Source organism: Equus quagga, chromosome 1, assembly GCF_021613505.1.
Source record: "Equus quagga isolate Etosha38 chromosome 1, UCLA_HA_Equagga_1.0, whole genome shotgun sequence".
In the NCBI taxonomy this organism is placed as follows: Eukaryota; Metazoa; Chordata; class Mammalia; order Perissodactyla; family Equidae; genus Equus; species Equus quagga.
The window spans coordinates 152,911,173-152,924,084 of record NC_060267.1 but is presented as its reverse complement, the minus strand read 5'-3'; the positions used below and the strand labels follow the sequence as shown (position 1 = coordinate 152,924,084).

At 38.5% G+C, this 12,912-nt stretch overlaps 1 protein-coding gene across 13 annotated transcripts in view; it reads left to right on the top strand.

Annotated features, from left to right (window-relative positions):
* RBMS3 (RNA binding motif single stranded interacting protein 3) overlaps positions 1-12,912 on the top strand; it is a 1,258,536-nt gene that overhangs the window by 1,136,849 nt on the left and 108,775 nt on the right. For all 13 annotated transcript variants that reach the window (XM_046665635.1, XM_046665620.1, XM_046665611.1 and 10 more), the window contains one exon: positions 3,926-3,972. In XM_046665635.1, coding sequence (XP_046521591.1) covers positions 3,926-3,972 — 47 coding nt within the window. The remainder of the gene's footprint in view (positions 1-3,925; positions 3,973-12,912) is intronic.

Genomic DNA, 12,912 nt, shown 5'->3' with positions numbered 1-12,912 from the left:
GCCAAACTCAGCTGCTTCTGGAAAATGACAAAAATGCCCCTTTTTGTTATAAATAAATGATAAATACTTCCAGTACACGGATAATGTGAACTTGAAAAATGTAAAATATTTGTGAATCTAATAAGCTCTCTTAAAAGAGAGTGACAGGGTTAAACATCACTTTTCTACATACGTGGTGTGACATTTTCATTTTGTTCCAAGTTATTTTGCTTTCTGTGTGACTCGAGTTTGTAAACATGCCATAAAATTTGGTAATTACATGATGATGATTTCGTGGTTCTAGCTTAGTATAAAGGTGGCTAGACAGCAGCAAAATCGATTTTCTTTTTTACCTTTGTGGAAAGAAACAAAAGGAAATTGAATGCAAAATCTGCATTAAGACCATATTAGAATTATAACTCAACAATCTGTTACACGTGAAATAAAAAACAGGTATGGCCAAGTGTTAGTTGTTGTGCTGTGATATTCAGCCAATGGGTTACGTTCAAAAATCCCTTTGTTTAACCCATGCCTTGTTATGTCACCCACAATGTTCCAAGTGCATATGACCTGACACTATCTCCTGTTGTCTCCTCTTGCCAAAGGTACTCAGAGGCAGGACTGTCCCTAGGCAAAATCGTGAAGTAGGTGAAACCTGTGTTCATTCCTTACCCTTTTGCAATGACAATCTCATCTTAGATTCTCTCCACCTCCCTGTCCTCAAGTGCCTACTCCAGTTGCTCATTGCTCTGGATTTTCTCACTGTTTTCCAGGGTCTCATGCTGTTTCTTGTTCTCCAATCCCTCTTTGATTGTATAATTTCCCTACTCAAAATTTGTTCAGTGACTCCCCAAGAGGAGCCAGGCAATCAAGAATTTCCCTCCTTTCCTTTCAAGTCTTATTTCCCACTACTGCCCTCCAATATTCTACTGCAAGTGGATCACCCATCTTGCCCTTTTTATTTACACACCTTTTTCCATACTATTCCTTTTGCCTGAGCTGGCCTTTCTCTCTGGTCTCCATCTGTGGAAATCCTAATCATCTTTCAAGGCTCCACTCAATTCTATCTCCTCCATGTGCCTTCTCTGATCACCCCAGCCTCTCTCCTCTACACCTCATCCGTACCACTCATATGGCACTTACCACAAGTTGCTTTGTATTATAATATTTACATATGTATCTTGTCTCCAGGCACTGTGCTGGGCGCTTTACAAACATAATCTCATTTAAATTTCACAACAATCTGGTGAGGTAGGTGTTACCAAACCACTTAACAGTTGAAGAAACTGAGGCTCAAATAGGTCAAAGGTCAACTACTTTGCCCAAGGTCTCATTGCTAGACAGTAACAGACCTAGGACTTGAACCCAGGTCCCAGACATATATCCTTCCCACAAAATCATATTGCCATCTTTTCAATTCTTTTCCATCTTCTGAAAGATGGTTGGAGGTTTAAGATGGAGAAAGAAGCCAACTTAGGCTTTCTGATTAGCAAATATGTATTCAACAAAGAGAGAGAGTTTATGGATAATTACTGTATTCATAGCTAGAACTGATAGATTAACTATAATCCATGAGACATTCAAGTACAATGTGAAAGAAAAAAAATCCTTACCTAAAGATGCCAGAATAAATAAAGACGGCATAAGAAAAGAGTGTTCAAGACAATTTATAATTCAAGAAAGGCTAGGCAGCATTGGTCTCTGAGCACTATTGGAAAGTAAGGAGAAGGAAAAGAAGTGAATGTGGGGTTGACTAGGAAAGACTTCCTGTAAAGTCCCCTAGGGTTTAAACAATTTGAGGTGATTAGGAGGCTGAAGATGTCATTATTATCCTAAATCTCTCATGAACTAACAATATCTGGATTGAGTATAAAGCCCATTTTTTGCTTTCTGCCCCAGGTGTAGCATCTTGAATAAGTTAGAGGAGAGAAAATTAGCATTTCTAAGAGGGAATTTTCATCCCAAATGGACAGATTTTACAACTGCCCGCTTCAGCACCCAGGACCATGGAGGTTCAGCTTACTCTTGTCATCTCCATTTTGGGAGTCTTGAGCATAGGGCCAGCTTTCTGCCAGTCAGAAGGCAGAAGCCCCATCCTGGGAAGAATTTAGACTTAGGATCACTATGTGTTTTGAAACTACTGTCTTTGCCTCTCTCAAGGTGAAAAACAAACATCTGTCTTCACTTCTGCTCTTTTATTCTCTTCTCATTTTCCAGTCCCCCGGCTTGTCATAGTATCAATTGCATGTTTCGTTAATATGAGTGAGATACAGTTATCATTAAATGTGTGTTCTCAGTGCACTTCTATTAACTTCTGACAGTCATCTCAACTTTGTTTGCAAACTCCGTTTCAATGCATTTATGCTCCCTGTATTTAATCCCATTTGTATATGGCACTATACTTTCATTCCTCATACCAATCTCAATAATACTTTTAAAATTACTATTTAGGGAAAATAGTGCATGTAATCTAAATTTGAATGTAGCAGGCCATACTAGACTTTAGGCCCTGTGTTTGGAAGCCTGAGAATTTTCATTTCTCTTATGTGCTAAATCTGAGGAATTCAGTGAGCCCAACAGAAAAACCACCTTCAACCACACTGGAAGAAATTCAAACATGAAAGCTCTTTTTTCCTTTCTTTAAAGTTTTTATGAAATTTCTTATCCTCTACAAAAGCCTTCAAAGCTAATTCACCTTTTTTTCTTACTTTTCATTTTGTCATAATTATACATTCATAGGAAATTACAAAAGAAATGTACAGAAAGATCCTGTGTACCCTTCACCCCATTTCTCCCCGTTGTTACATCTTACATTATTATAGTGCACTGTCAAAGCCAGGAAATTGACATTGGTCTAATTAATTTAAATTTCAAAAAAAAAATCCAACCTAGTCAGTTTTAAATTTCATTCTACATTCTGTTTCTGCTCACAAGCAATAACCAGGTTGACAGTCTTGGAAAACAAAGAGTGGGATGCCGGTACTACCATAGAGAAAGTTCTCCCACATGGCTGGAGATGATCCTCAGCTGTCATTCACATCCTCGGTCATTGTCATAGCAGAGCTGTGGAAGAGAGCCCACATCTGAAGACATCTGGTTCTACCTCCAAACGTGTGACCTTGAGCAAGTCACTTGACCTCTCCCACACTTCAGTGTCTTCATCTAGAAAATGGAGAAAGTGTTTCTCCTGCCTGCTTCGTAGGGTTGTTGTGAGGATCAAATGTACTGATGTGTATGAAGGAAGTAGGTAGGCTGTGAATCAACAGTCATGGAACTTATATTCTTTTCTGAAACTACTACCAGTTACAGAAGTGTAGTTTTTCAGAGGTGGTTTTATTCTTAGAAACAGGACAAAATCACCTCCTTATGAGCTACTAAGCCTAGAATTTCCATCTTGTGTAAATGGCCTTCCCTTTCTACCATTCTCAGTAAGACAGGTACTAGCAATATATTGGACAAGCGCTCTGTGACCTGCATACCCCCGAGGCATATGATCTATTTTAAAATAAATATTTCTTAACATTTTCCTCTAAAAGAATGCATTTTAAGTAGCTTTTATTTTTATTTTTATCCTAACTGAAGGATTTATTCTTACTTTTTTTCATGCCATGGGATGTATGATAGGTGCTCTTGACCATAGTGAGAAATTATAAGGCTACCAGATTAGACAGCAGATGGTTTATGAAGCAGAAATGGAAATCCTCTAAGCTGTATTGTTCCTTGGTTTGTCTGGATATATAATATAAACTCCCTAACTCACTGGTGGGTTCTGGTGTGTGGGTAGTAAAAACACTAGTCTTGGCAGTAAGGGTGGAGAAATATATAGCAGAAAATAAACTTAAATCATGGAAAGTAAAAATAAAAAGTCTTTGTGTGTACTGAATGTTTTGGGCACCGCAATAAAAATATTAAGATTTGTTTTCTCCCCTTCCACCCCTATATACAGGCTGGCATGGCTCTGACCTATGACCCCACAGCTGCCATACAGAATGGGTAAGTAGTGCATGTTGTCTCTATTTTAATTGCTTAGATATATTTGAGGTCTGAAATCAGTACTGAAGAAAAATGTTCAAACCTGTGTAGGTTTTAAATGTGTAAACAAAAACTTTAAACCCAACATTTCTCACCATTGTCCTTTTTGCTTCTCATGACTGACTCTGATTTCATAGCATCTCCTAAGTCACCCGTTCTCACAATGCCTCTGCCCACATTAAGCCCTTCCCTCTTTCTCTTTCCCTTTCTCCCTCTCTCTCTCTCTCTCTCCCTCCATTTGAGAAAGAGTAAGGAATAGGAAGTGAAGCGGGAGTGTAGACAGAACTAGGCTGGGAGAAGTATCTTCCAGAAGCGTCTCCAGGATAAGTGTGTTGCCTCTGCTAATAACTCTAGAGTTTAGCTTTCAATAATTTTAGTGTGTGCCCAGGTTCATTTGACATAATAAGCTTTTACTCTTTCCTTCTGGCTATCAAGGGAAGGGTAATGGACAGAAGTCAAGTTAGTACCTTGATGATAGTGTTTTCATTCTTCATTTTAATAAGCATTTGGAAATTTGTGGCCTCTTACATAGAAAAAGTCACATAGCCTTGAATTCCTCCTCTGAAAAATAAGACTTAAACTATACGATCTGACCTCTCTAAAATTCTGTAATTCTGAGTAACTTTGGTTGACATTTTATTCTCATTTTCCCACCCATTTTCTTTGCTTTGGCTCTCCTGCAATTGACAATAATTATTCTTTGGTTGGTTGGTTGGTTATTTTTCTTTTCGCAGCCTTTTATTTTGGATTTCTCTATGGCTTTCAGTTGTCCCTAAGTCTCATCAAAGAGTCAATGTGAATGAAGGACTCATTTAAGGTTAATATAGAGGACAGAAGGAATTCAACTCCATTTTCTATTTGATCAGCTGCCTTTAATGAAAATCTGCGTTGAAAGTGTTTATATAATTACTTCTTATTCTTATACTTACTCCTTCAGGCAGACAGTTTATTCAGTCTTTTAATAAACATCCATTGATTCTGCCAGGCACAGTGCTATCTCTCTAGATTTAAAAGACAATGTATGAGACAAGGACTTCGCCTCAAGAAACTCATAGTCTACCCTTCCATAAAAGAGTAAATGTGGATGGTAGGCTAGGGTAGGAATCTATTCCTTTGTACCTTGTTGGTTGAAAGTTCTCTCTAGGAGTGAAAATTAAAAATATCTTTTCATTTGTCCAATAAGTATTTAATTATTTCCAACAAGGCACTATAAACCTGGTGTGCAGAAAGAAGTAAAGACATGGAAAAGAAAGTCCTCTAGAATCGTATTGTATAGTTGGGGAGATAACATAGTTAACTCAAAGGTACAAAATAATCAGTATATGCTAAGTGACAGTGGCAGAAACTTACGTATACACAATAAGAACTCAGTGCTGCATTACAGGATGTTATGAAGAGTCTGGCCTTGCTTGGGTGACTAGCTGGGATTTCGCTGAACAAGAGATGCCTTGAAATAAGCTCTGACATTATACATTATGGCAAAGACAGAGAAACCAATGTGACTCTGAAATTTTAATCTCAGAAAGATTAATCCTGGGAAAACTGGTGGTACCATTAGCTGAAAGAGAAGGAATAAAATGGGGAAAGAGGATGTGCTCAGTTTCAGACATGCTTGATTCATGAGACTCACGAAGACAAAAACGATCCAGAGAACTGTAAATTTGGGACTGGAGTAAAAATGATGCTTTTGTATGTATTGCTTCAGCCAGTCATCTGTTCAACGCACAATTCAGAATCTGAGTTTCTTCTGTAAAGACGTAATTTTCCAAGTATTCATCTTGATTCATTACAAACCTAAAGAGAAAAAAATTGAAGAATCAGCTCCCAATCTGGGCAGCCAGAGGTGAACTTGGGGTGGTGCCACGTTAGAGGCAATGAGGACTGCCTGGAGAAAGTGAACATTTCTCCCTTCCCCTGCAGGTCTTCGCTTCACATTTCAGATCGCCACCTCTATACCATATCAAGGTTGACTGCAGTACATCTCGCCATCTTAAATCACCCGCTATGTGATATGTCTTTATCTGTGTTTTTATTAACAGTGTAACATGGTATCCTTTGAACTATTCGAACAATTGCAGAAATAGTTCACCCTCTTCCACTGCCCACTTAGATGTTTACAACAATGAATATTTCCCTCATGAAACAAATTTTAGTTAAGATGCTGATGATAACCATCTTCTTGATTTTGTCTACTCTCATCTGATAAAGAACTGTATTCCATTAATCAGCCCCTCTCTTCACCGCCTTCCCATACACTGAATATCCCTTTCAACCTGTGGATATACTCAAGTCTCTTCCACCTATAAAAGGGGTAGAAGTAAATTAGAGTCATGTGCCACATAATGACATTTTGGTCAATGGTGGACCGCATATATGACGGTGGTGCCATAAGATTATACCATATAGCCTAGGTGTATAGTAGGCTATACCATCTAGGTTTCTGTAAGTACACTCTATGATGTTGCACAATGATAAAAATCACCTAATGGCACATTTCTCAGACTGTATCCCTGTTGTTCAGTGATGCACCACTGTAATTCTTTCCTGCCAATGGGATCACTTCTAATGACCACACTATTTTAGCCTTCTCTATTGGTAAACAATTACAGTTTTCTATAAATGCTGTCTTCCTGTATTCTTCTCTAATAAACCCTATTAACGTATGATTTCTGGTCTCAAACTTTACTAGAATTTCCCTTACTGATGTCCCCAATGATCTTCAAATTTGCCTATTGTAACTGTAACTTTTTCAGTCCTTATACTAGTGGAAATCTTGCCTCATTTGGCTTTGTTTTTCTTTTGCCATTTATAGTTTCTTGAAAATTTTTTTTTGAAGATTGGCACCTGAGCTAACAACTGTTGCCAATCTTCTTCTTTTTTTTTTTTTTTGCTTTTTTCTCCCCAAATCCTCCCAGTACATAGTTGCATATTTTTAGTTGTGGGTCCTTCTAGTTGTGGCATGTGGGACATCACCTCAACGTGGCCTGATGAGCAGTGCCATGTCCACACTCAGGACCTGAATTGGCGAAACCCGAGGCTGCCAAAGCGGAGCACGTGAACTTAACTGCTTGGCCTTGGGCTGGCCCCCTTTTCTTGAAAATTTCTTATCTCTTGGATCACACAATTCCATTCCTTGCTCTTCACTCTTACTGCTTACTCGGTATCTTTTTTTTTTTTAAATATTGGCGCCTGAGCTAACAACTGTTGCCAATCTTCTTCCCCCACCCCTTTGTATCCCCAAATCCCTCCAGTTCATAGTTGTATATTTTAGTTGTGGGTCCTTCTAGTTGTGGCATGTGGGACGCCACCTCAGCATGGCCTGATGAGTGGTGCCATGTCAGTGCCAAGGATCAGAACTGGTGAAACCCTGGGCTGCCGAAGAGGAGTGTGCGAACCCAACCACTCGGCCATGGGGCCAGCCCCTCAACATCTTCTTCTTATTCCTCCTCCGCTGCCCACTTTTGCTAATCTTTCTCAGGGTTTAGTCTTTTTTTTCACTCGGTCTTCTCTTTGGTTGATCTCATCCACTCCTCTTGCTTTTAGGAACTGAAGACTCCCAAGTTTATCCTTCAAGTTTGTACCCTGTTGCAAGCACTATTACTTGTGTTCTAACTGTCCATTAGGTATTGCTCCTGGATATCTTTGTATGCCCAAACTGAGGTCACTATCCCCATCAACTCTTCATAATACAAACCAAACATGCAAATGAAAAACAAATCCCAAATTATTTGTTCCTTTTTTAAAAAAATTTACTCTAAGGTCATCTAGGCTAGAAACTCCAGTTCTCTGGGCTCTCTCTTCTCCAACATTCTTCATGATCAAATGGTCACGAAGGCTTATTCAGTCTGTCTTTGAACTGTATCCTCAACCCAGCCCTTCCATCTCTGGTTAAGTTCATTCAGTCACCATTCCCTACGAGTACTAAGCTTTCACCTGCCTCTAATATAACTCTCCTCCAAACCATTTTCACACTGCCTTTTGAATAAATTTTAAAAGCAAAATGTAGTCACAGGAATTGTCTACCTGCCTAGTTTAAAGCATTAGGTGGACTTTACTAGCTACAGAACAAAACTCAGACTTCAAAGTTTGGCACAAAAAGAGCTACATGATATGGTTCCTGCAACTGAACTGGACTTTCTGTGATTCTCAGAATATCCCATTCTGCTTTACACCTCTGCATCTTGTTGTTCATCGAATTCTCTCTGCTTGGAGATGAGGCATGGTGAATTTCTCAGCTCTTATTTCCCTTTCTTTCTTTCTTACTTTCTTTCCTTCTCTCTCTCTCTCTCTCTGTCTCTCTCTCTTTGTCTCTCTGTCTCTCTATCTCTCTCTCTGTCTGTCTCTCTCTGTCTCTCTCTCTCTCTGTCTCTCTCTCTCTCCCCCTCCCTCCCGCCTGCCTTCCTGCCTTCCTTTCTTCCTTTCTTTCTCTCTCCCTCTCTCTCGCTCGTTCTGTCTCTCCCTTCCTCCCTTCATTCCTTTCTGTTTTTCCTTCCTTCTTCCTTCCTTCCTTTCTTCCTTTCTTTTCTTTCTATCCTCTCTCAGTTAAAGAACACCATCAAATTATAACAAGCAGAGCTACTTACAAACTAGTTATAAGAGAAACAGTATAAGCTGTGGTTAAGAGTGCCAATTCCAGAACCATCCTCCACAGATGTGCATCCAAATTCTGTCATTTACCAGACATAGACAAGTTATTTGTCTTCCTCCACTGTGAAAAGGAGATGATAGTAATATAACCTTCCTAAGACTTTGTAAAGATTAAAGGAAACCTGTGTGATACAATGTAATCATCAATGTAAGTATTGATATTATTATTGCACCGTATTTGATATTTCCATAATAGTTTGAGTCTTTTTATCATGCAGCCATTGACACCCATATATATTTCCCTACTAGACTGTTAACTCATTGAAGGCAGGTTCCACGTCTTATTCATCTTTATAGACTGTTTAACCCAGTGTTGTGAATGCCAAATCAGAAATAGGAAAGGTGACCAATGACATCTGCTTGGCTTCCAGCAAGTCAGGGAAACCATTCCCCTTCCTGGCATTAACCCGCTCGGTACCCACATAACACCTTAATCTGCTTCTCCTTAAATACAACCTCCAGTTTTGCCCAAAGCAGCCAAACTGCCCATGAGTTTCTCATGTCCTAGCTTGGTTAAAAATGGAGTTTTGGAGGCTTTGCACTATCCATTGTGTTGTTGGTGACAAGAAGATAGAAATTTTATATAATAAAAGAGAAAAAAGGAAGATTTTAGCTAAATTAATCTTATTGATTTGATGCTTCTTCACAAAGATGATTTTTTAAATGTTTTGCTCATCCTGGACTTTACTACCTTATATGGTAACATTTGAATAGTAGGGAACTAGTAGATCACTCATTTCCGTGCATGTATGATGTCAATATAACCACAAATATTTTCTCAACTGCCATCTGCTGCATTGATGTTAGCATGTGGTTCTTAGAGACGTGGAAGCCGATTTAGATAACTTAGGCAGCATATTAAGGGATCTAGGCAGGAAGGTCCAGAATAAAGTGTGTACTCCCTATTCTCATTGTTGTGCTCAATCTAGCAGTCAAACCAAACTCAGAGAACAGTAACCTAACAGGGAGAAATAGGTATTACTGTAGGGAACAATCTGGTTCTGTTTTACACAGAACAAATGATGTCCAAAGACATAGTTGCAACTCACTTTAATCCAGTTAACTTTGTTCAACGTTGCTTAATTCTGACTCAGTTAAGTTCAACAAATGTTTTTTCTTTTGATTCATCTGTTGCACTGTTTAAAATCATTTTGGTGATACAAATTTGCAAAAGAAAATTTTCACATCATATCGGGGCAATGGACATGTGTGCAATTCTAGTATGAGATGTAATACAAATAGTTTTGTGATAGAAGCACGAAGTACTGTGAGATTTATGTATAGATTAGCTTATATATTTATAAAAGATTTCTGAAAATACACAAGAAATGGTGACAGTGCTTCTTTGGGGAGGGCCAGTTGAGTACTGGGAAATAGGAGTGAGAGGGAAACTTGTTTTTCAGTGTTTGTGTTTTTATATTCCTTTCAAAAAGAAAAATAAAGAAAATTAATGCCATAGGACCACAGAGGAGAGGCGGTTGCATTCTAATGAGGGATTATTGGGAGGGCTTCTTGATGGAGCACTGACATGAGTTTTTCCTCTTGGAGATGTCCCCTGTCATAGCTAAAGGACATATTTTATGATCCTGTACTATCCCACGGCTGTATACTAAGCCATAGGGTTTTCTAAGTATCGTAAGCAAATATGTGGCTGGGTCATAACTAGTAGCTCAAATTATTTAGAGAGTTAAATGTTCTCAGTTCCATAACCCCCACTTCAATACAGCAACGTGAAGTTGAAATAAATACTCCCAAATTTAGCTTGATTTTTAGCTAATGAAGAACAAACATATGTAAATGTGGACCGTGGTGAATCTGTGCTGTTTGCATTTAGGCAGTAGAAAATGTCTGTTCTGTCATCTGCTTGACTCTTTCCAAATTATCACTTTAAAAGAATTTAGTTCAATGTCACTTCTATCTAAGGCTTTGAAGGTTACAGTGAAGAAGTATCTGGGTCACAATGGACAAGTGAAAACCTTACTACTTTTTACTCTGGGCTAACTTATGAGAATAAAAACATCATTCTTCTTTCAGAGCTCTCTGGCACAACTCTATAACTTGTTATTGCTTTGCCCTATTGCTTTGTTAGCCGGCCAATATGAAATTCCATCACTTTCAAATATGAGTGTGGGAAGTGAGAAATAATCCATCTCCATATTTAAAATCTCATCTTTCCTGTGCCCTTTTCACTAAGGACCACTGTGTAAAAAGCCTTTCGGATTGTTTTATTTGAATAAAATGTATTCTTGGGAGAGATGCGAAAAAGAATGTTTTCTATAGCACTGGTTTGCCAGCTGTTTTATATGGGCATTTGATATTAAGTGATACAGAAACCTTATCTTATTACACTAGGAAAGGAATCTAATGTGAGGGCTGTGTTGGTATTACAATAAAAATGACCAATAACTTATTAATCTTGTGCTACAGTGTTACCCTGAGGATAGTATTCATGGTTCTGACTCTAACAATATTGCCTGTGGACATGAAAGACAAGCCAGTGCTGTTTATTTCAGTGTGCAAATAGGATTTTGTGTGGTTTTCTACATTAAAAAACATTCTACCCTAGGGTTATTGATATATTCATGTTATTTTTATTGTCAGTGAAATAGGATTCCACCATATTGTTACTGACTGCCAAATCCCCTGAAGATGACTTTTCTGCAGGCAAAATAATGTCCTATCAGTGATCTAAACTTGCGTTTTCTGGGCTTCTGGAGACCACTTGCTTTAAATGCCAGAGAATCAACTAACTCTCTGCATTTCTTAAAAATATTAAGTTTTTCAAAGGCCAGCTCAGAGTTCCAGAGATAGGCCATACTTAGGTAACTTCTCTTAGCCACCTCGGCATTTGGCATTTTGTTCATGTGAAACCTCTCTAGGGGTAACCAGTTCGTCTTCCTAAGGCAAGGTTTCTCAACCTCAACACTACTGACATTTTAGATCAGATACTTTTTAGTGTGGGAGCTGTCCTGTGCATTGTAGGACTTTTAGCAGCATCACAGATACTCTAATCACTAGACCCGAGTAGCAGCACCCCCACCCAGTTGTGACAACCAAAAATGTCTCAAAATCCTGCCAAGTGTCCTCTGGGGAGCAAAATCTCTTCTAATTTAGAACCACTGGACAAAGTATAAAAGGAACACTTGTCATACACTTACTGTTATGTGAATTTTGGCAAAGAAATATCTCTTAAGAAAGTAAACTTTTCCTAGGAAAATAGTTTGTTAAAGAATTAATTCCCAGTTTTCTATAATAGCATTTGCAAGGCATAATGCTTATATTACCCGATAAAAAACCATAAAGTCACATGTTTAGAATTACCTTACTTTTGTGATTATGGCTAAAAACTTCTGTCAATTTTCTCTTTCCTGTTTCCCAATAACACGACTCCTGTGCTTGAAGTATTTATTTGGATGTTCTTTTTTCTTTGATGTGCTGGCCATGTGAAGGTGCTTTCAAACTATGATGGATACGTGGCAGGGGCTGAGAAAAAGCAAAGAGACTGGGAAAGTCATTCTACAGTTCTCTCTTTGGAGTCTGGCTCTGTATATTTTCTTGAGATGTGGTACCTCTAAGCCTCGGATGCAACAGCAGCCTCTCTTGTCATGGTTCAAGCAAAGGTTTCCTGTAAATTCATCCGGTTTATGTTTGGATTGGAAAGAACTTATTTCAGAGTACCAGAATTAGGGGATAAAGATGGGGTGCTGAGTCTGTTCTTCCAAGTACATTTTCCATTTTAAATGACTCTCTGACTTGAGTGGCAGTACTGGAACTTGCTGGAAAGTATGAAATACCATTCTTGTTCGATGGATAGGATTAGAGGAGATAGAATAAAAATGTATTAAATTTTCCCCCAAGGGTTCTCTTTGTCAGTCTCAGTTTACTTGACTGGTTTCTTTATGTTTCTGCTCTCTATTTTCCCCATAGAATTTCCTGTAAACTCTGCCTGTCAATCCAATCCTTATTGCTTTCAAGTTTAATACTCCAATTGGTACATTTTACAAAATAAACTAACCACACTAGAATGTGATGCACGGTTCGTGCTGTTGGTATAAGAGGCTGAAACTAGGTTTATGACAGAAGTTAGACCACTGCGTGGTGACTGAGAAGGACTGTTTGTGGAGCGGTCATGGCTGCTTGTCATGTCATTATGAGCCCCAAATAAGCTTTTCTGTTTACTGTGTCATAAATAAGATCTTTCAAAGATAAAATCTAAAGAAGATTTTTAAATGCAAACCATGATTTTTGTAGAAA